Source organism: Buteo buteo, chromosome 23 (genome assembly GCF_964188355.1).
Source record: "Buteo buteo chromosome 23, bButBut1.hap1.1, whole genome shotgun sequence".
NCBI lineage: Eukaryota > Metazoa > Chordata > Aves > Accipitriformes > Accipitridae > Buteo > Buteo buteo.
Genome location: NC_134193.1, coordinates 11444112 through 11466135, shown reverse-complemented (window position 1 = coordinate 11466135; position 22024 = coordinate 11444112). Strand labels below are relative to the sequence as shown.

At 48.9% G+C, this 22024-nt stretch overlaps 1 protein-coding gene across 24 annotated transcripts in view; it reads left to right on the top strand.

Annotated features, from left to right (window-relative positions):
* EXD3 (exonuclease 3'-5' domain containing 3) overlaps positions 1-22024 on the top strand; it is a 296945-nt gene that overhangs the window by 186283 nt on the left and 88638 nt on the right. The window contains exons 21-22 of one of the 24 annotated variants that reach the window (XR_012654087.1): positions 998-2073; positions 3013-10298. The exons of 22 other annotated variants lie outside the window; for them this stretch is intronic. Coding sequence is in view for 1 of the 2 variants with exons in the window: in XM_075054972.1 (XP_074911073.1) it covers positions 998-1015 (18 nt within the window). In the remaining variant the exon portion in view is untranslated. Of the gene's footprint in view, positions 1-997; positions 10300-22024 lie in introns of those variants that run through there. One more of the 24 variants, XM_075054972.1, reaches the window with a different exon arrangement.

Sequence of the window (22024 nt, the reverse complement as noted above, 5' to 3'; positions counted from 1 at the left end):
CTCGGGCAGTTTTGGGGAGCGCTGGAGGCCAAGGCTGGTGAAGGGCAGTGCTTCACTCGAGGGGCTTCAGACCCCGCCAGTGCTGAGTGAAGCTCTTGGCTACTCTTTGGTGGCTCTCTGAGTTTTGGGGAGTTCCTGCCTGTTTTCAGAGAGCAGCAGGCATGAGGAGAGAGCTGCCAGGGGCACTGGGTGTGCTGACAGAGCCGTTGCCGTTCATGGAGCCTCCTCAGCGCTGCCCTGGAGATGGCTCCCCAGCGTCGGCCGGGTGGTGGCTGGGGTCTTCCTTGGGGGTGGCAGTGGAAGGAGATGAAGACGTGAGCTGTTGTCCCACCAGGAGCCTGTCCCACCAGGACCCTGTCCCCATGCCACAAAGCGCTGCAGCCTCAAAGTCACCATAGGACTCCATTCACATGTCCTTGCTGGTGGTGGTGGCGGTAATGTCATACAATTTTCCCACAAAGCCCCCAGTTCACCCTGACCTCCCTGTTAGACTGTTATTTCTGCGTGTTTCCCCACAGAGCTCAAAGGGCCACAGTACCCTGGGGGGGCAGAGGGGCTCTTGGCCCTGCATCAGGCAGAGGGAGGTGCCACCCAGGTGAGGGTGGCAGGTCCTTCAGCCACCACGCTGGGGCCAAAATGGCAGACGAGGGACGGGAGCACCACCGGAGGTGGCGGTGTGGGGGAATGCCCCCCATGCGGGCTGGGAAGGGTTAACGAGAGGGGCTGCTGGGCCAGGGGTTGTTTTGCGGCTTTGCTGCAGCTCTGAGAGCAGTACCTGTGACCTCCCTGCGTGCCAGAAGTGGGGGCTAGAGGCAGTATTTCAACCTCAGAGGAGTATATAAAAAGTGTTTTCTTCTTGAACTAATGCAAAAAACAAAGAGCTTGTTTCAGTGCTCGCCTCCTCTTTCAAACTGGATGGGATCCTGGATTTTTTAAAAGAAAACAAAGCATATTTCAAATACAGGCATGCTTAGTCTTTTTTTTTTTTTCCTTCCAGTTGCTTTCTGTTTGCTGACAGAGATTTCGAGGCCCTGGGGAAGGTACATCTGCCAATGATGATCTCGGCTCTTCGTGAAGCCCAGGCTCTGTGTGGGGAAGCTCTGCGCCTCCTCGCTGCCACTCATTCCTAACCCAGAGTGGGCTGAGCCGCTGTGACAGGGTCCTGGTACTGCTTCCCCCTGGGTAAGAGTGTCATCTGGGCCAGCATAGGGAAAAAGGGCTTTAGGTTGGATGTACAAACCCTAATCTGCTGTCCCAAAATCCTGTCTCATGTGGCAGCTCCAGATGCTCTGGACAGATGTGATGCCACCTTCAGTTAAAGACTCAGACAATTCTTGATAGTTGTGGACACCTGTCTTTGCATGCTTTTGACTACTTGGCTGGAAGAGCCCACTTTTACTGCTGGAGAAACCGAGGCAGTGAGATGATCCATCTCATGGCCTGTGGGAATGTTGGTGGCAAAGCCCCAGTTTCTGGAGGGAGACCTCCAGGACACACCAGCTGAAGAAGTGATGTGTTAGAGCCCTGTCGTGGTGTTAGTTTGACATTAACCGCTAGACAAGAACCTTGACAACCAGCAGAAGCCAGAACCTTAGCAGTACCCTCCTGTGCCTTATCAGAGGAAAATAAATCTTGACTGATTAGCTTTTTAAATGAGAATTCTCAGCAAATAAATGAGCTGCCTGCACAGTGATAATAGGCTGCTTGGAAAGTGAGTCTGCAGAGTGTATACACGGCTGGAAGTCATCAAAACCATCTTACCCTGTGGAGTTTCCTGTGTTGAACTTGTATTTACAATATCAGACAGGAAAAGGAATTTTTCTATGGATATTTTCTGATAATTATTTTTAGCCAAGCAGCGGCATAATTGGGGCCTGTCTGCGTAGGGCTGGGGCATCTTTGCTAGCTGCGGAGACTTGACCTCCTTCTCTCCATCCCTTTCTTACTATTTTGATGCGTCTCGCTCCAGTTTAAATCTGTGTGCTGAGGTTTGACGGACCCTGAACATCCCATGAAGAGTTTGCCAGTGGTCCTACAGGACCGTCGGTGAGGAGGATAAGCTTACACCAGGAGGTGAGCACACCACTTCTGCCCTCGTCCTGTCCTGTGGCTGCCATGGTGTGCAAGAGAAAGACAGCTGGGAAGAATGCAAGTCCTTACACTAAGCAAAGCTGCTGACTACTTCTTGTTGTGATTTAGAAGCATTGTCGGTTTTATCCACCAACTATTTTTTTGCTTATTTTAACAAGTTCTCCTAAATAATCCTGACATTCAGTCACTAGTTATAAGCTGGACTAAAAACAACCTTTCAGAGAATGATCATAAATACCTGACTGTAGTTCACCACGCTGTTCATTTCCCCCATTCTTCGCCTCCTTCTTTTCCTGTGATCATCTCATCCATAAAGGTTCTTTTGTACGGGTTCTGCTAAAAGTCAGTGCTGGATAATTGGCCAATTTCCTGCACGCTGGCAGTTTTGTGGATTCATTGTGCTTGCACTCCTCTCCCTCGCTGTGTGTCGAGATCATCTCTACTGGTGCAGAGTGGTAGCTAGACCCAGCCGCGGCTGCAGGTCAGCTCTTGAAGAGCGCCGTGCAAAAGCCAGAGCTTCGAGCACGGTGTGCTGGGGACCCTGCCATTGTAACAACCTCCTGCAGTAGGCAAGGAAACGTGTGGTCTTCTGAGGGATGCTGAGACCATACTTCAGAGGGAGCATTAGAAAAAAGTCTCGAGGTGATTCAGATCAGATTGCTGTGTCCAGCGTTAGGTAACCATGGAAAAAATGCAAATAGAACTTGAAGCCCAATCTTCCAATTGTTTGTGTGTGTGAAATCTCTTGGCATTTCACATCTCCTCTCTGAAAAGCTGGTATTTTTAAATTTATGACAGATTATTTTTGATGCTGGAGGCCTTAAAACTGTTCTAACATGAACCCAAGCTATTCTGCTATCTTAAAAAAATGAAGTCTTAAATGAGAACTGAAACTTACTCAACTATATACTTCAATTACAGTACAGCAGAGCACTTTAACATGTGCATGGAAAGAAGCCTGGGAAGAAGGGAAACAAACCTGAAAATGGATCAGAAACTGGAGCTTTTCAGAGGCACTACACTGGTTACCCCTCTCTGGAGCTGTACTCTGGAGAAATCAGCTTTGCATGCAAAGCCATCACCATCCAGCTGCAAAACCCAGCTGAAATGTAAACTTCTCTAAAGTGTTCATGAGCAGCTTGCATCTGTGTCTGTGTCTGATTAGCTAGAATTGCGCAATGGCGGTCGGTTGTTTTGCCAGTTCTTCCTTCTTTACCTTGACCCATGGTTTCACTCATTTGCATGTTGTTTTGTCTTTGGCTTGAGACCATCGTCCTCTGTGTAGGTTCAGCAGCAGACACAGTGAGAGCCTGGCTTTGTGGGTCTCCAGATAGCAGAAGGATAGAAATGCTGAATGATGTTTCTGATTCCTGTGGACAGCCATCATGCCGACGACAGCGAGACAGCTCACCTGGAGTCAGGGAGGATGAACTTAGGACTGGAGGTGGTCATGAGCCCAGGCTTTCTGTAATAGGATTTTCACGATGATTTGCTTCCCCTGTCATGTTTTTTCAAATTCCTCACAAGCCATACTTTTCACAGTCTGGATTTTCTCTCATGAATTTCTCAAGGGGCTATCTGCAGGGGAAACTATTTCTCACCATAACAAACAACTAAAGCCTTCATCATTAAAAAATAAAGCACTAACATGGCCCTACAATGGACCCCTTTGTCAAGTCACATCTGTTTAGATCACCAGAAATTATAGGCCTTTACTTTTGAAAGTAACTTTCTTTTATCAAAATAGGAAAGAGGACTGCAAAGCATTCAGAAGAAATCTGCATGAAAGCTAAGGCATGTGACAGTAGTACTCTGTTTTACACAGAAAAGTCAAATTGCCTGTATATACTAATACTGGACTTAACGCTCTTCTAGCTGAAGGTACGGATGGCTCCGTAGCACAGGCTGCTACTGTGCTAGTGTAAAACCAGTGTGAAAAAAAAATCTGACCTGCTGGACAGAAAAACTTTTACTTCAGAGCTAATACAGATTACCTTGGTTTTAGCCCTAAAGTTTAAAATCTGTTTCCCAGAAGTTGTCTGCCAGTAATTGCCAAATTGCAGAGCAAGAGGATTCACATGGGGAATGATGTAAAATACTATGTGAGGTGTATTTGGTCATTTGAATTAAATAATCCGCAGACATTTGCCCCCAAGTAATACAAGTGCCTGCACACCCAGAGAAAGCTCGAAGTGCTGCTATACCTGCGCTAGGCCAATATACAGTTACCCAGAGGTCTTGCAGATAGGGTATGCTGATGCTGCGGCAGGAATAGCTGCCCAGAAACCTGCTGCCTAAGGCCCTGCTCTTGCCTTTGCCAGCGATGCTTCTCTTTCCTTTTCCAACGTGAACCGCTTTTCTGCAGGCAAGAACCTGGTAACCACCATCGCGGCAGCAAGGCATCCCATCTCATCCTTGGCACTGGCCCAGATAAAGCCTCTCTTTTGGAAAGAGGCCACCTTCCTCTGATACAAGGGCAAGATTTTGCAAGGCAGCAAGCCTTAGGACAGTGGACGTAAGTCAGCTCTCACTGGATTGTAAAACTTCCCCGGGTGCTTTTGAAAATACAAAATATTTGGGCTGAATTCATTGAGTTTGAATTCCAGTAGGTCTCTGAACCAGGGCTGTGGGGAAAGCCCAGAGGCACCGAGGTTTGGGGGATGCAGATGAGCTTGGTATGAGCTGTCGTGCTTAGGAAAGTGACCTACATGGGTCTGAGTTCTTAAGATAGAAGTATTTTGTGAAAAATCTTGCTCTCTGCCTGAGGTCACATCAGTCTTGCTGCTGGCCATAGTGGGGCAAGGAACAAATCTGCTGGTTTCTGTTGGGCGAGTTGAGACACAAACTGTGCTCACCCTGTTTCACCGACAGCTCTTAAGAAACACAGAAAGTTTCACTAGCAGTGACTGAAACGTCCTCAGTCTTGTTTCTGACATGAAGCTGGAAATAAACTCTAAATTTGCCTGTACTCGGAACTGAAGACCCTGTGTTCATGTTAGGTGTTTTCCCTAGATAAAAGAGGGGAAAAAAGGAGGCAAATCTGTCTCGATGGAACTTTTTTTCCTCTTGGAAAGTCCTTCAAAGCCTTTTCAGGGGCACTATCAGTGGAGATGAATTACAGATCATTCCTGTGCATCCAATAAAGGGAATGGTTGTAGAAATTCCTCTAATTACATATAATTAATTGGTTTTGAAATTAAATTATCTGGAATTTCAGTGAGTGACTCTGAGAAGGACTACTGGCTGAGAAGGAGGAGTAGCCTGTTGGAATGAGATAGATACATGGAAGTAATTATGGCAATAGTTAGCTTTAAGAATTATGATACTAGAATAAATGAGGCCAGTTTAGGTCAATGCATGCAGAGTTTTTCATTTAACTCCTGCGCTGCAGGTACTGTGTTCTGGCAGCTCTGGAGTGACAGGAGTCCGTTCAGCATCCTTGGGGGGAAAAGGCTAATCGGCGTGTGCTGAGGCAAGGCTGGAAGACATCAATTTTCTGTATTTTTAATGTTAAGTGATACAAGCAGAACTCTACTTGCCTGTCCTTTCCCCAAGCATTTGATTCTGTCAGGTGGTTTAATTCATTCATAAATGCTCTCTGGACTGCACAGCCATGCCAAATATGCAACTGTCTGGGTAAAGAGGTACAAACAAGGTGTGCCTGATTCCTGCATGCAGTTACTGTAACAAGTGCAAACACGCACTAGGAATTTGAATACACGCATGAACAGACATCCAGATTAACAAAGAATTTCTGAATGCAGAGACCTGATTTGAGCAACAAGTCATGGCATCTGTACATGTAAATTGTGTGTGCCATTGCACATGAATTTCAAAACTCTATTTCTAAGGAATATAGGTATTTCTATGTATTAGACCACAAAGCTTATCTGAGTTCCCCTTTTTAACCATAGTGATGAGATCACTGGAAAAAGAGTTACTCACTGTTCATCACCCTTCCTCATTTTGAATGCCCATGTGTTAAACGTCATACAGTGCTTGGTTCAGAGCTTGGATGTCTAGGAAAAACAAGACCCAGAGATGGAGGTGACAGAACAAGGGAACTCACAACCTGTGGAGCCATCTCTTACATGCCAACCACAAAGAGATGGGAAAAATACAGAATCCAGCTCCTGAGCTCCAGGAGCCTCTAGCCTCAAGGGATGGAGGTCATCAGTCTGAGAAGGACACTTATTCTTCTTCATGTCACCCGGACCCTTGCCACTGTAAGCAGCAGCAGCAGGATAAAGCCTTAAAATGATGAAATGATGAAAGCAGTGGAGAGCTGTCTAATAATGTCCGTGCTCACCAGCCTCCATTCATTCAGTCCCCTTGCGGCTCTGCCCTCTTTTTGGGTTGTTGCGTTTCAGACGGTATCAGTACGTGCATCTTTCCTCATGCTCTTCCTTTGTAGACAGAGGGAAACAAAAGTACATTGACCTCTGTGGGCTACCAGAACCTGAGCACTTGCTGGTGGCCAGCCTTGAGCTGTCTGGCTACAAACTCATCTGTCACAGGAAGCATCGGCACTTACTGCTTTCAGATGCACTTTAAAAATACCTGCAAAGCCACACTGGCCCCTGTCACACTGTCACAAGGATGGACAGTCTGAGGCCACTGAGAGCCCGGTCCTTGCTGTGTGTTTCCCATTCAGCTGTTGTTTGAGTTCCGAGGTGGTTGCATTTAGCGTCAGTGTTGTCTCTGCTCCTCTTCTCTAGCAGGAGTCACCTTTTCAGTTATTACTGTGCTCTTCTGAAGAGGAAATGCTGTTGCCTTTTTTAGAGCTTTTAAAGAATCATATTTTTCAAAAGAACTTTTAGAAACCTACCTTGGAAAATTATGTTTAATAAGCAGGTGCTCACCGCCACCAGGCAGCTGAAGCAATGGAAAAAAGGCAAACTACATTTAGCTACTTAAAGCATGCAAAAAAAGATTGAAAAAAGACGTGAAGTGCAAATAATTTGTCTTTTTGCAAGGTTACATGCAACACAAACAAGTTCACTGAATTGGTTTACCACATCAGTCAACAAACAGCTGTGTCAGCAGAAACATGGGAGCAGTGTGTGCTGGGCTGGGTGGAAGAACACCCTGAGCTGACAAAAAAAGGGGACGAAGACTGACATGGACCTGAGCCTTCAGAGAGCAGAGTACCCTTGGGGGCAGAACCAGTAGTTTCTTCACTATTCCCTTTTTCCTTGTCACTTTGCTCATGTAGAAGCAGCCTGGGGACACTGGATGTGACCCTACTGTAGCTAAACTGTGTGGCAGGTATATGAATGCATCTGGTTTTATATTTTCTTGTTATTTTTTTGCATGCATTTATGGATGTTCTTGCTATCTTTAAAGCCCCCCCTTCACTTTCATTCCACTGTGAGCACAGGTATCAGTGCAGACTGTGGCACTGTGACAAAGTGTAAGTGCTGTAGTCCCCTCTGCCCTTGCTACAGTGACACTCAGTTTGCAACGTGTTACGTTGATTGGTGTATGGAGAGCATCCCTCCTGCACCCGTGGCCAGGGTGGCACATGAGCGGATGGGAGCAGGGTCATATGCACATCATGTTTTGGGGATTCTTTCTCCTTCTGCTCTTGGAGTGCTGTACAGCTCTTGCTACCATAAGTGCAGGGCAGGGTAAAATCTCCGTAGGGCTGACAAGCCTATATAGCATTAAACTAATGCTGAGGACCAGTCACCACTAGCAGAACCGCAGAGGAGAGGAGCTACTGTTGCCCAGAAGTGTATTGTGGCTACCTGCAAGTGACAGCTCTATAGGGCTTGTCAGGGTGAGTGGGACACCAACGAGAGTGCAACAGGTAGTCAGTGCTTGACAGATGGACAGGACTCGCTTCCCTTCCACTCTACCACAGCACGCAGCAAGGGTTTCTCAAGAGGTTTCTTGCACCTCCTTGGTGTTTTGGCAATGAGCACAGGGGCTGAGCAGCCCAGCTAGTTTGTGCAGGTAGTTGTGTTGTTTGTTATATTTGCTGGAGATTTCCCATCTTTTCTTTGGAGATGACTGACTGTTTGTCATAGCATGTGCCTGGCCTGACACCAGCGCAGCACTTGTTTGGTATGAGCTGTTGGGTCTCCTGTGCTTGTCACAGAGTCGTCAGCCCTACCTGGAGGGGAGATGAAGCTGGGTGCCGCTGGGAGCGAGAGTGGTGCAAGGTGCTGCTGTGCACCACGAGGTCCTGCTTCTCCCCAGGCTGTGCATGATGCTCTGGTGGGCTCCATCCAGGTGGGACATCGGTGAGCTTCAGCCATGCGGGAAGATTTATATGAGTTAGAAACCTGTGTCTTCCCAAGGCAGCGAAGCTGTGAGCCTCAGCCAGATGCAGAGCGTGCTGAGCTGTGACGGTGAGACATGCAACACCTTTTGAAGGATTTTGGATGGTCTCTGACAGGTCACCCTCTGCACCAGCAGCCCAGCCAATTCTGAAAAAAAAAAAAAAAAATCTGTTTTGTTCTTATTAACTCCATCAGAACTCATAAAAAAAAAATTCTTGTCCTCAGAACCAGTAGCCAAATTTCTGCCTATTTACGTCTCATGTTGGAGACTGGGTAATTTGGGGAGATTAGGGCAGTAAACAGAGTTGTAAACAGAATAAACCTGGATAGCATTGCAAAGGGCAGCCCTGTTAAATGTTGTTCTTAGTGTAATTTGTGTGTGGTTTCATTTAGTTTATAAAGTCGGTGCAGCGATTGGATACGCTGGATGAGATAATTGGAAAATGCCTTAGTCACCAGGATGTCTTCAAGGTTTAACTCTAAGCTTAAATTCACTTATAGTTCCAGCCAAACACTTAGGCCTGGGTTTTAAGTCTGTGTGTAAATCAGGGCTGTTTCTCTAGCACAGGAGCAGAATTAACGTTTCGGTGCCCTGGCTAGGTGTGCAGGAGGGATCCTGCCTGCACCGGTCGGGCTGGGATTCAGCAGACCCTCCTGGCAGCGCTGCGCATGGAAGCTGCCACAGCTATGAAGTAATGGTTTGGTTCTCAGGCTATTTTTGAAGCTAGAAATGTGAGTGTAACCAACGCTTCAGCATTTTCCCACACCTTTCATGTGACACAGGACTGTGCCCAGTCATAGGACTCTGTCCCTAGGACTTAAAAATTGTCACAGTTTCACTTCCCTCATGGGTTTTTTTTCCTTCCATTCTGGAGGCAGCAGAGTTGGTTCCCTTTGCTGCCTCGATAGCTGCCTGGGGAGCTGCCTGGTACAGCTCCTTTCCAAAAAACTACTTTCTTTGGGAGATTCTCACCAATTTTGAACTGGTTTTGCAGGCAGATAGTGCCCTTTTCAGTCTCACACTGGCTGTTCTGTATCTTGAAACACAGAACCAACTCTTGGGGCAGAAAAAGGAACTTTACAGGTTGTTTTATACATAATTTCCACCTTAATGCAGTTAAGATCAACATTTAAAAACAATCAACTGTACAGCAAGTCACATCTTTATAATGAAATGGTTAAAGAAAACCAAACCCCAGCTATTGCATGCAACCCTTGCCCATCCACAGCTTTAGGATGGATTGCTACCTGGTCCTTTTCAAGTCTTGTCCCCTGTTGCTGCATGAAGGGGGGAAACTGCCTGACAAAGGTACGCAGAGAAATTAGGTGTACAGAAAATGGTTCAGTTATACATAGGAACCCCAAAGTACCCAGGGAAGTGCTGGTTCTCCAATCTGCTTCAATTACAGTCAGTTTATGGATTGGTGTGACACTAGTCATTAAAAATGCTCAATCAGCTATGCAAGTTTTAAGTTGATGGTATTCCTTTAATTCTAATGTACTATTAGAATGTTAATTAAAAAAGCATACCAAAATGAAATACTCCTTCGAGAACCAAGAACCTGTCATTTGTGTGAAAACCCTGGATTATAAACTGCTTCTTCTACTTTTGCTGCCAAATATGCAAAGTAAATTGCACAATTTCAGGGATGCAGTTGAGCCGCTTTGTGTTTTTCTTTCTCTAACTGAGAAGAAACATTTTCTTCCATCTGAGAGGGAGTCATTTGTTTTTCTTGCCGTGTAACATGTATGGGCTCTCATCAAAGCTAATACAATAACTTTTCCACCATTTGTTATCTCACTTTATCATGACATTGTGATTTTTCTAAGTCAAGGATTGTTTGTTTGCTTTTTTCCTTGCTGTAATTTCTTAGTTATTTTTCTAAATAAAAGAAAGTGAAGTTCAGCAAGAAAAGCAGTGATTGCAGTTGTGAGCCATACTGAGACTTATTCCCATCCCTGCTCAGGCGTGAGAATGTTCTCAGCCAGTGGGACTGTTCACATTCAACCTTTTCTCTTCCTTAGTTGTCAAATACCCAAATCGTTTACCTGAGCTTCATCCATAGATTGCACAATCAATTATTGCTTTATGACAGATATTGGGTTGCTTTCTCATTTCTTAGTGCCTTTTTTTTTAATTGCAAGATTATCAAATGCTGGATAATGTTTCACCAGTGTTGTGGTATACCCCAGGAGAAAAGGACAGGGCGGCTTTTAGAAACCTCCCTCAGTAAATCCTTAAATTCCTGTGCCTGCAACTCTCAGAGGCAAATAGGACATACTGGTCTCAGTTGCGGGGGTAGGAGAGAACAGGTTAGCATAGAAGATGGGTATGTTGTTGGGAGTGTTTACACTATCATAGAAAGCTTTAAAATATTTTTAGGGCATTTAAAATCCGATGGGCTTTTGATATCTTATGTTAATCATAGGAATCAGAATAGTTTGGATGTTCAGTCACAGTCCGTTTATAGGCAAATTGTGCTAATAGCTCAGTGGTCATCCTAAGTGTCCAAGCCTTCTTTCACAAGTGGGGCATCCAGTTTCCCATATATATTACCTCTGCAGAGTTTGGTAATTTTTCCATTATCTATCACTTTACTGTCCTTGTTAAATTGTCACTCTGGATTTTTGTTTTGTTTTATACTCCCAAAATCACACCAAATATTTCAGGACTGTGCAATAGCAAACGAGATGAAGGGCCCATATTGACCATTGCAGGTGCCGTTCCAGTCTGGGCCGAGCGCAGCTCTTCCAGCTCCTAGCCATCCCAGCAAGATATTGTACCTCAGCCCACGTAAAGGTGTAAAACATTTGCCTGTCTTACTGATGATGACAACCTCAGTATATTTGTCCCCAAAAGGCTTTAACAAGTAAAAGAGGAAAATTATTCGGAATCCTTCAACACTTAAAGTTAGAAAGGACCTCTGGGGGTCCCTGGGTTTGATACAGGATTGACATTAGTTTGATCTGAATATAGAAAAGGGCTGTGAGTGCTCACATGAAATGTTTCTCTCTTGGGGCTCATCTCACGTTCTTTTGAAGTCAGCGCAGAGGCTCCCTTTGACATTGAGTGGCAGCTCTAGGATCCTTGTGGTGACATACATGTCCCCAAACTTTGGAGTCCTAACAATTAGGCAGCTGGTGTGAGCTCCTGGAAGAGACACAGGTATCTCCAAGGCTGCTTCCACCAGTCCTGAGGGACATGGTGATGTGAGTCACCTGTTGCAGGTCCCTGTTTCTCTGCACCAGCTTTTGGGAGAGCCCCTGTGACCCACTCAATGCTTTGAGATGTTCACGTAAGAGGTAGGTAAGAGGGACCTTTACTTCGGTGGGAAGGTCCAGGTGCCTGACTCTGTGCTGAAATAAGTTCATATGTTCTTACTCATTTCAGAAGAACTGTTAAGAGGGATTTTAGTCTGCGATAAAGCAAACGACTTGTGAGTCCACTACAACTCTTAAGGATTTGCTGAGGCTCAGCGCCCAAGTGTCATTTCACAGTGAGGGTTTTCCTGCTGTTAGACTTATGCTGCACTGCTTGAGTGTGAGCGGAGAAGAGCTCAGCCAGCAGGATGTAAGCCCAGAAGCTGAAAGCATTAGGCTGTTACCATAATGTGGACTTACTTGCTCTCAAAATGTGTTTATAGGCAAGAATTTGGGAGTTTCCAGGGAATCCACAAAGAAAATGGAAGGACAGCATCTGTGACACACCATGAAGTGAGACCACAACAGTGGAAAGCAGCTGGATTGAACTTTCTAAGACTCCTTTCTACTGCAAGGAAAATCAGGGGTTAAGAAAGCTGTACTATTTTTGCAGGCACTATTCAGCCCCCACCACAAATGTTATGATGTTGAAAAGAAAATCCAGTGCAGAATGGTAAAAGTAATCTCTTGCACTGATTTAGAGTTTTATGACCAAACTCTTTTGCAGGGAAAAGCTTTCTTTCAGGGCAAAATAATCAAGATTTGTGTTCGAAGTCGAAAGAACAGACAAAAAGCAAAACCTTTTGATTAATCAGCATTCTCTGTGTGTTTCGGGGTTTGCTGCCCATGTCCCTGTGGCAGGTCTGCATTGCCCTTTGCCCTCTGTGCTGCTTCTTATCATCAAGTGTTCCAAAAAAGAGGCAGCTGACATGGCTGGCCGAGCTGCAGAAGTGCCAGTGGGATGGGTGGCAGCACAGCTCTCCTCTGCGTAGTCCCCACGCCCGTCCTGAGATGTAGGCTCCCTGTGGCTCACACACAGAGTAAGTCACATTGTGGTGTAAGGGGATGGCTCTGCGCCGGCCGGGCCGGCTGAGCTCCCTGTGGCAGGGGCGGCATGCACGTTGGGAAGATGGTGTTGCTGGCATCTCACCTGCAGCACTCCAGGGCAGCTGTGGCAGAGGGCACCTGCCTTGGCTGTGCTCTGGATCCTGGGGCTGCTCTGCGCCGAGTTGAGCTCTGTGTTGCTGTTGTTCTCCAGCAATTGCAAGTCACCTGGTTAAACACTAGAGATTTGGGAGCCTCTATGATAGCAGCACAGGGCACCCCAAAGGAGCATTTCTGGATCCAAAAGTGTTATCTTCCTGCAGCCCAGTATCTCTGCATGGTGAAAAGTGTAGTCTGGCATACTCATCTGCCGATGAAGGCTTTATTCATAGTCCTTTCTAATCCGAAAATATTGGGACAACACAGAATCTTAATGTGTTTGCATGTCTAGACCGCCAGACTAGGGAAGTGTTAGAGCCAGGCCTATTTCCATTAAAGCTGGTGCCAAAACCTCTTCTTGACTAATGCAGGATGGGAATTACCCCTCACCCCTCAAACACAACTGCATCTGGCAGGAGTAGAGGCAGCCTGGCACCGTGGGCAGAGCAGGAGTGTCACATCCCTGTGCTTCACCAGATGCTGGACTTGAAAACCTGCCCTGGTTTGCAGCCAAATTCGCCACCTCAGCCTGTGTCATTTTTCAAGGACGTTCAGTGGAGAAAGAAGAAACATTGTATTGCAAGATAGTGGCAGATGCTTCTGGGGCTGCAGTGCTTGTAACATTGCTTCTGGTGTCCAGAGCCTTGCCCTCGCACATCATCATCTTGTAAAGCTGATGTCGAGCTCCTGGCAGGCTCCTAATCTGTCCTGACACGCACACAGATGCTCAGCTGAGTGTCATTTCCTGCTCTAAGGAGCCCAGATTGTTCCTGACTGGCCCTTGGGTTTGAGCAATTGGTTTAATTTTTCTCTCTCGTTTATTTCCCTTGCCTAAGGGAACTGTGCTTCAGCCCCCTTCTGTAAATCTTATCATGTGGCATATGAAATACACTCAGCAGGGTCAAGGGCTTTATTTATTAACTGAACTCCTGCTGTGTTTAGCGATGCTGCAGCACAGGAGGTTTGCTTGGGGTGCATTGCTGCTCTGAGCTCTGGTTAGATGCATGCAGCTCCTTCCACAAGCACGCGCCTTCTGCAAGCGCTCGGCGTGGTGCCAGTGGGAGCACGAGGAAAGAGTCTCTGCTGCTGGTGGAAGGCATTAAGGGCTCCAGCCCGTCGTTGCTGAACCCAAACAAGGTTTAGGCTGAGCGAAGAGCAAGGTGCAGCTCCTTTTTGGGTTGCTTGCTTCTGCTTCCATGCCCAGGACAGCTCAGGGCTTGCCGAGAGAAAAACTACCGCGAGAGCCACGGCTGCAGTGCAGGCAGGCAGAGCCGGACTGCAGCAGCAGATGTTTTGGGACAGCCGTGCCTGCTCGCCTTTCAGAAGGGAACACTCCACTTGGAGTCCTTTCCGAAGCAATTTGAGGTTAATTAGCAACTTCTGGCTTCACTATCTAGCTGGTCTGTTTATCTTTTGTCTGAGCGAGTTCTCTTCGCTTCCTGTTGTTGTTCCTTCTTCCTGAGCAAAGGGGGGCTGTGCAGACACCCTGCTCTGCCACGGCGCAGGGACTTGCCAGCCTGGGCAGACTCCTGCTGCCACCTGCTACCCGCTCCCAGATGTGCAGGCTGGTCCTTGCCTTCTGAAATGTCTCTCCTTACCCATGTGACCCTTTAATTTTGCTTCTGCATAAAGGAGGCCTGTTGCAATGTGAGGTGATGGAGGCCAGAAGCACCGTGCTGGGCACAGCAGTTAGGAGGAGAGAGCTCGGAAAGCCACAGCCAGCTGTGCCAGCTAAGAGGTCTAACCTCCCACAGGCTACCATGAAGCACAAGCACAGCAGGCCATCCTGGTTGGGACCAGCCCTTCACGCTCCCCGTTGCTGGGCTGCCTGGGGCCCTCAGCGCATCACCGCAGCCTGTCGGTGGGTGCTGGAGTGGAGAGACGACATCTGAGCAGCCCTTGGCCGCTCCTCAGAGCCCAGCTGTTAACGCCTATGGAAGCGATCCAAATACCAGCTCATGGGATCCAGCTAAGCCTTGGGGTCACCCCTGCTTTGCAGCAGGCATGCACCAGCCGTAAATATAGGCCACTGTGTTACTAATGCACCCACCATAAATGTTTTATGTAACCTCATAAACTTCGAGTAGCTGTAATCTTATAAAGCCTGTGGCCTTTGCTGGACTGGCATTTTAGGCAAGAGGCCTGGAAGAGCCGGGCCATCTGTGGTGGTAATGAGTTTCTCATCCTTTCAGAAAGAATAGTCCCTTGGTGGCTCTCCCCGTGAAGTCTTGTGTGCTGAAGACTGCATGGGATTTTCCTAACTTGCATGTCAGCAAGGATATCTAGTGGTGCGGCAGGCAGAACCCAGAGTGGAACTACCGGATATGACCCTTAAATTCATCCATCAAACTGCTGCCATGGTAGGACAGGTGAAACAATGGATACCAAGCAAGGAAAGATCATCTGTGCACAGAGCAGTTATGCAGTCTATAATCAAACCCCAGATCCAAGCAAACCCAGAGGTGCTTCTGAACACAGCTGTTTATTTTAGGTTGAATTAAGCTTTTCCCTTCCGTCTGTGAGAGTGGACTGCCTGGAAGCTCTCTGCCAGCTAGGTGGCAGAAAATACCACCAAAGACGTGCCAGGTACTGTTTTTGCAGGGACTGTTTCTTATCTCTTAACACCTTCGTTTCTCTGTCTTGATCCTTTCTGAACTCTCTTCACAAAGGACTTGACCCCTCCTTCCTACCTCCCCATTCTCCGCCACAGGGTAACCCAAGCCCTGCAGCGATGGTTATTGCAGGAAGATCTCCACTAGACTCAGCTCCCTCCCTCTCATGGGAGACCCTGCCTCCCTCCCGGCCCTCTCATCTTGGAAATCCTTCCTGCTCTCCTCCTGCTTGTCCAGCTCAGCACGCGGGCAGATGGTTTCTGTTGCAGCTGTTGGACCACAGCTGCGTTGCTGAGCCTCGGGACAGCCGAACGGTAGCTCTCCCTGCATCCTCCTCACTCAGCACTGCACCCAGCCTGCTCCTGCCCCATTCTCGGCGCAACCGCTCTGCGGGTGATGGAGCTCACTGCCAGCAGTGGCATGATGGGTCAGACTCTTCTCTCCTTCACACCAGGAATTTTAACACCAGTTCTGCCTGCACAAGGGAATTGGGCAGCTCAAGCAACACGCACGGTGCAAAACTTTCCCATTACTTCTCAGTGGGTGAAGTTTTCACCCCAATTTTCAGGTTTAACCTTTGAGTGATTCTGCTGGGTGTTCAGGTCTCTTGCTTTCATGCCTCACATAGTGACCACAGCAACACGGGGGCACGGTCCTTATGGGAAAACTTGCCATTCCTCCTGGCTCTTGGAGCACGTGCCCAGGGATTGCCTTCCCAAGGGCATAAAATGTACTTGGGGTAATAACACCACAATAAGAAGATAACAAAAGAAGAGTAGTGCCAGTGGAAAGGACCCTCCCTTCATGCAGGGACTGGGCAGAAAGCAATTTTGGAAATACCCAGTGAGAGATGTGCATGGATGTGTACCTCCCAGTATCAGATGGTTTGTTCCCGTAGCCAGTGATCTGGTCACACAGAAGAGAAGGCGTCTGTCTGGAAATCTCATTTTCACACTCCCACTGTCTGAGTTTTCAATTCAAATACTGCCCCAAACATGCATCTGCTTTCCCTTCCATTTTTTGGCTCTTACTTCTTGCTTCCCCCCCCACCCCCATTTGAAGTATTTTTCTGGACTAAGTAAGGTATTCAGCCAGGAATAGTCGGGGTTCCTTGATTCCTGAAATACCTGCCTGGCCCCAGGCTGCTTTGCCAGCCACCGGTCCTGCACCCACCATCCTGCCAGCTGGCCCAGCCTGAGCCACTTGCTGCTTGTATGGAGCCCAAATCATATAGATCCCTCTGCCAGGATGAACCCAGGGTTTGAGTTTTAGCCTGTGGGTCCTTACCAAACCACTTTTCTTGGAAATCCAGCTCATGAGAAACATGTGCAAATGCTTTCCAGCTTTCCAGCCTCTGACTTTCCCCCGTGAACCTCAGGCTTTCAGCAGCAGGCAGTGCCCATCTCTGCCCATCCTGCGTTTCGTGGGCTCCCCCGAGAGCTGGGGCCTCTCCTTGGTGGGTAGAGCCACTGAGCAGTGTTTTCTGTGTGTTTGGTGAGCAGGTGAGAGACACCAGTGCTCGTTCTCCCCACTGCCAGCTTGGCTCTAGGATGGCTGTGCTTTGAACACTGTGTTGAATGTGCTCCGATTTCAATGGGATTTCATTTCCACTCATAGTGGTTCACATGGTGCAGCTCAGCTTCTGGGCTCGGCCTCACGCAGTGCAGCTCCGTGCCAGAGAGTTTGTATTCTGCAGAGACAAGCCAACTCTGAACAGTACGTGGGTCTGATATCATTGCAACCGATCTTGGCCCCATGCATGGGAGAAACAAGTCTTGGCAGAGAACTGTCCTTTGCTCCTCTATTTTCCTCCCGCCTGCTGACCCTCTCCCGGAGGGCTGCACCAGGGACTGGCTCCCCATGCCAGGTGGCTTCTGGGGCTGATGGAGACCTGTCCCTCCATGAGACAATTCCTGGACCTCCTGACAAGCCCTCTGATCACCACTACAGCCTGTTGTCTCTGATCACTGTGTGCAGAGCTCCCCTGAGTCCCCAGATCCATCTGTCCTCTCTCCAGAAATGCCCAAGCCTATGCATGAGCCAGGGCAGCAGCTTGAGCTCTTTTGGGGGAAGGGGCTGGAGGCCCATGAAGCGGGATGCCACCTTCTGCATCCGGGCCCTGCCTTTTCCAGCCCCCCGATGTGTGACTAGCTTCACGCAGAGCATCTCCTGTGCCCAGGCTGTGGTAACCCTTCTGCCTGTGGCCAGGAGGGGAGGGTGGAGGAGGTGACCGAGGAAGTCTTGTCGCAGCTCAGAGGTGGGAGCTTCCTTTCTCCTCCTCTCTTTGGGGGTGGGAGGTTTGTACTGTGAGCTGTTGGTCTCCTCCACCCCACCATGCTTTGGCTCTGAGGAGGCACTGGGTGGATAGTCAAGGTGAGACTCAGCTCTTCAAGGAGATTTCCTCCGCTGGAGCCTTTCCAGGCCAAGGAGTCAGAGGTGCCTCTGGCCATCAGTACATGGTGAGGGGAGCTCTGCTGTGGGTGTAAAGCTGGCCCTGACTCAGCAGGGTGGTGGAAATCAGGACATGCAATGGAGCTGGGTCAGGGGAAGGGCTCCAGCCCACCTCTTCTGGTCAGTGCCTCTGAGAGCAATGATCAAATTGCTGAGAGCAAAACTGGAGAGGAGTCAGTGTGGTCCCTTGAGGACTGAACCCGTTTTAACCCTTAGAGGTGACTGAATGAAGTCTGGGGCTCCTTATGGGAGGTCATGGACTGATTGTGCTGTTTCTCCTTGCTCTTCCCTTCTTCCAAGTCATTAATGGGAGAGACTATGAGCCTTGCCATAGCCCCAGCCCATCTGCCAAGTGTGGAAACTCCTCTAGTGCTCTCTCAGCTGCACCCATAGACCATTAGCAGAAATAAAACAGATGGTAGAAGACCAGATTTGAGAACTGTGGTGATGCACAAGGCAGGCCAGAGCCCTGCCCATCCTGCCACCACTGGGTCTGCAGGCAGGTGGGAACGTCCTCTGGAGACAGACCAGGCGTCAAGGACATGCAGGGTCAGGATCTGAATTTGGAGGTGACACATTCGCAGCTGTTTCTGATTGCATTGGTATAACTCATGGCTGGGAAAATCCCTGTTAATTGGTGGAAATTAGGATCAAGTGGATTAAGAATGGGAATGCTAACATGCCAAGATAAGCCATTCTTTTCCTGAACGTTCAAGTATGCACTGGACAGAGTAGGAAAAGCAGTTTACAGGTGGGGATGTGTAAATCTTCCAAACTTCATGTGTGAGACAGGATTCACAGACACCCTGAGCCTTGCCTCACCTGCCCATCGCCACGCTCCCTGCCAGCAGTGCCTGCCAGGATGTCACACTGGCACAGGCTGGCGGCGAGAGCCTGGACATCTGACTGCAGGTAAACCCCACCCTGTCTTGGTGTGCATCACTTCTCCTCTGAAATAGCTGTGCGTGTACCACTGTGGGAGCTCCTGAATGTGTAAGCCACTCGTTGCAAGCTTTGCCTACACGACACTGCCTCTGACCACAAAGTATGAGTATTTAGCCAGTCAGATTCATTTCCGTTCCCATGCTGCTGTTGTAGTTATCTTGGTGCAGGTCAAAAGGCACAGTGCCATGATTTGCAAAAAGCCCAATGACTTGACATTTCATTCTCGGTGGGAGGGTGGATGCCTCGTGCAGAGGTGTGGGGAAAATAAACAGAGCAAAGCTGAGAGGAGCAAATGCAGGTGGGCATCTGAGACACCAAGACCTCGCCCTGGGGCTTCACCCAGCAACTGTTACCTATGATTAAGAGTCCGTATCAATCTCGATGTCATGAAAGTCACCCAGACCGTGAAATCCCCATGTTCGATGTGGAAATACGGCATTTGATGCATTTTTGTTTGAAATGCGTTAAATCTGCGTTAGAGGGGCCACGGGGAGTGTTTGGGCCTCGGCAGCCAGGAGAAATCGTGCCGTCTCGCTTCCTTGCGGAGCAGGGCGCACAGATCCAGCAGTTCCTAATGGCTCATCCATGACAAACTGCAAAAATCGCAGAGATGTTTGCCACGGTCGGCCTGTGAAATCAGCCTCCTCTCTAGGAATGAGAAGCCTCCGTAGCTGCGACCCAGGGCTGCCCGGCTGGCTGCGGCTTCCCTGCCAGAGAGCAGCTCCCAGCAGTGGCCAGGCAGGCGGGGAGGCGGGGCAGGGCTGCACAGCCTCCAGTGTGCAAGAGATGGGAAAGCAGAGTGAAAACGGTAGTTTGATGCCCCACTCCGTTAACCTGGCAATGGCATACATGGTGAGAAGGGGGTTTAAGCACCCGTGGCCTTTCATTCATGAGCTTTGTGCAGCACGGGCTGTAAAGCCACTCTTTGGGTGAGACTCTCCACTGGCAAGTACAATGTGTTTTAGCAGCCAGATCGCCCTGGGATGTCCCCAACCATTCCAGCCGTCCCTCGGGATCCCTGCTTGCACCTGCAGCCAGAGGGGAAGCGGTGAAGCCTGTGCTGTCGCGCCAGAGGAGCTGCTTGTCGCTGTGGCAGCGCTCAGGGTCTGCCCCGGGTTTCCTACAGCTCAGTCGCTTGCTGCTACGATTCAACAAACGTGCTGATTGATAACTCTCTGGAGTGCATTTTCCCTTCCTTTCCACATAATGTCCCAAACTCAGCTCTCCCTTTGACAGTTCCCACTTGCGGAGCAAAGATGGGGGGTTTTGTCCAAAAAAGGGGCACGTCAGAGAGGCCAGAAGCGGATCCCTCGCTGAGCACAGGGGCCTGGCAGCATTTGTTTGTGCGAGGTAGAGTTCTCACGCTCTAAATATACAATCTGTGATAAGGGAAGGGAAAAAGCCCAGCATGGAAATATTCCTTCTGTAAGAGAAATAATTTGCTGCTGCTAAAAATATATGTTCATATTATTCCTGCCTTCGTCTCTAGCTTGATGGGAGAGAGTGCACGCAGGCTGCCCTCAGGGGACTCGGCTCTGCAGCACAGACCCCAGGCACTCGCAAAGGCTGTGCGTCCGCTGGGGCTGGAGGGATCGCAAGGGGGAGGGAGGGGGCTTCTCGTCTTCACACTGGTTTATCATCCCCATCTCTTTCTCAGGGCAGTAAAACCGTGATACGGGGTTACCCTGAAGGTCGTAGGAAGTAACCTCTAAGCAGGTGCTGACAGTGGGAAAGGAAAGTGATCCGCAGCGTTCCCAGAGCAGCTGGGAGCCCGTTCCCAGCCCTGGCTGCACAGAGAAGCAGGAATGGCTTTGTTCGAGGGGGACGCATGTTCGGATCGGTGGGATATGTGTAATCCCTTCCTGTCTCATCTGCAAGTGTCCCGGGCCTGGTGCTTCCTTCCCTGATTGCTGCTCCCGGACCCTGGATCCTCATTCACAAGTGCTTCCATGCCTGTGGGCGAGCGGAGCCCAGCCGACCTGAGCGGCGCCCCTCGGGGCAGCACCGGATTTCCCAGGGACAGCCCCCGGGCCAGGAGACAGAGCCTGCCCGGAGAACCCTGCCTGCCCTGCCCGCCTTGCCTCTGCTCTGTCGTACTGAGTGAGAAATGAACAGCATTTGCTGCTGCCATGGCCTTGGCTGGCAAAGCCTGGCACAGCTGTCTTGAAGCTGGTTAGGAACATCTCTGTGAAGTCATTCCTGTTAGAAAGAGGAGACATCTTTGGCATTTTCTTGCAGATCTGTCTCTAGACCATGGTAGGTGGACACAGTGTCTCCTCAGGAGCAGGTTGTATCTCCTATCTTGAGAATATGGTCAAGGAGCTGACCTGGCAGAAGGTGGCCTGGCTGCTGCGGAGCTGTCAGTAATGACAGACCTTAAGCCCTAGCAGACCTTGCTGCAGTTTTTGTAAATCATACATTGCCTTGGCATTGCTTTTTTTTGATTGTCAGAGAACTCCTGCCCCATTTGTGGCCCAATATCTGTCCCCAGAGCATCTCCTGACCATTATTTGTGAAGTTGCATTAATTTCCCCAGGTAGGTGATCATGATGGGAGGTGGAAACAGCATAGTTTCAGTTCAGGATCCAGCAGCTGGACCACTTGGCAGGGAAAACATCACTGTAAAACCTGAAAGATGCCTTTTTTTAGTGCATCCTAATTCAGACAACCTTTTTGAAGCTCAAACATACCCTTAAGGATCAGGCATGTTCATAGGCAAGATCATAACCAAGGTTATTTCAAGAAGGTAATGAGAAGAATCTTTGCTGATCAAATGTGCTCCAGAAAGCCCTTTGCAAGCTGTGTGCTGGTCACTGAACATGGTTTTGAAGCATTGCTTGCTTTGTCGGGTGAGCTGACGAAGGGCATCATCCATGACTCGTGCTGGCTGGGCTACAAACCTTGCCCAGTCGGTGCTCCATCTGGCCAAGGTGGGTTTTGGAAGTCTCGTGCAAAGCCCGGAGGAGAGCTGAAAGGGATTCTCTTCTAGATTTGCTTAAGGTAAATGTGACATCGGTGGAAGTGCTGGCTGACAGCCCGGAGGCGCAGGAAGCCATGTTTGGTGGTGCAGAGCGTGTTGCACCCTGGCATGTCCCCATTTCCCCCCAGCATCACCCAGTTGTGAGGGTGATGGGGAGGGATAGCTGTCATGCATGGGCATGGTGGGGCAGCAAGCAGGCTTTGCCAGGAGTTTGTAGAGGAAATGTATGTCCGTGAGGTGTGAGTTGGATGCTC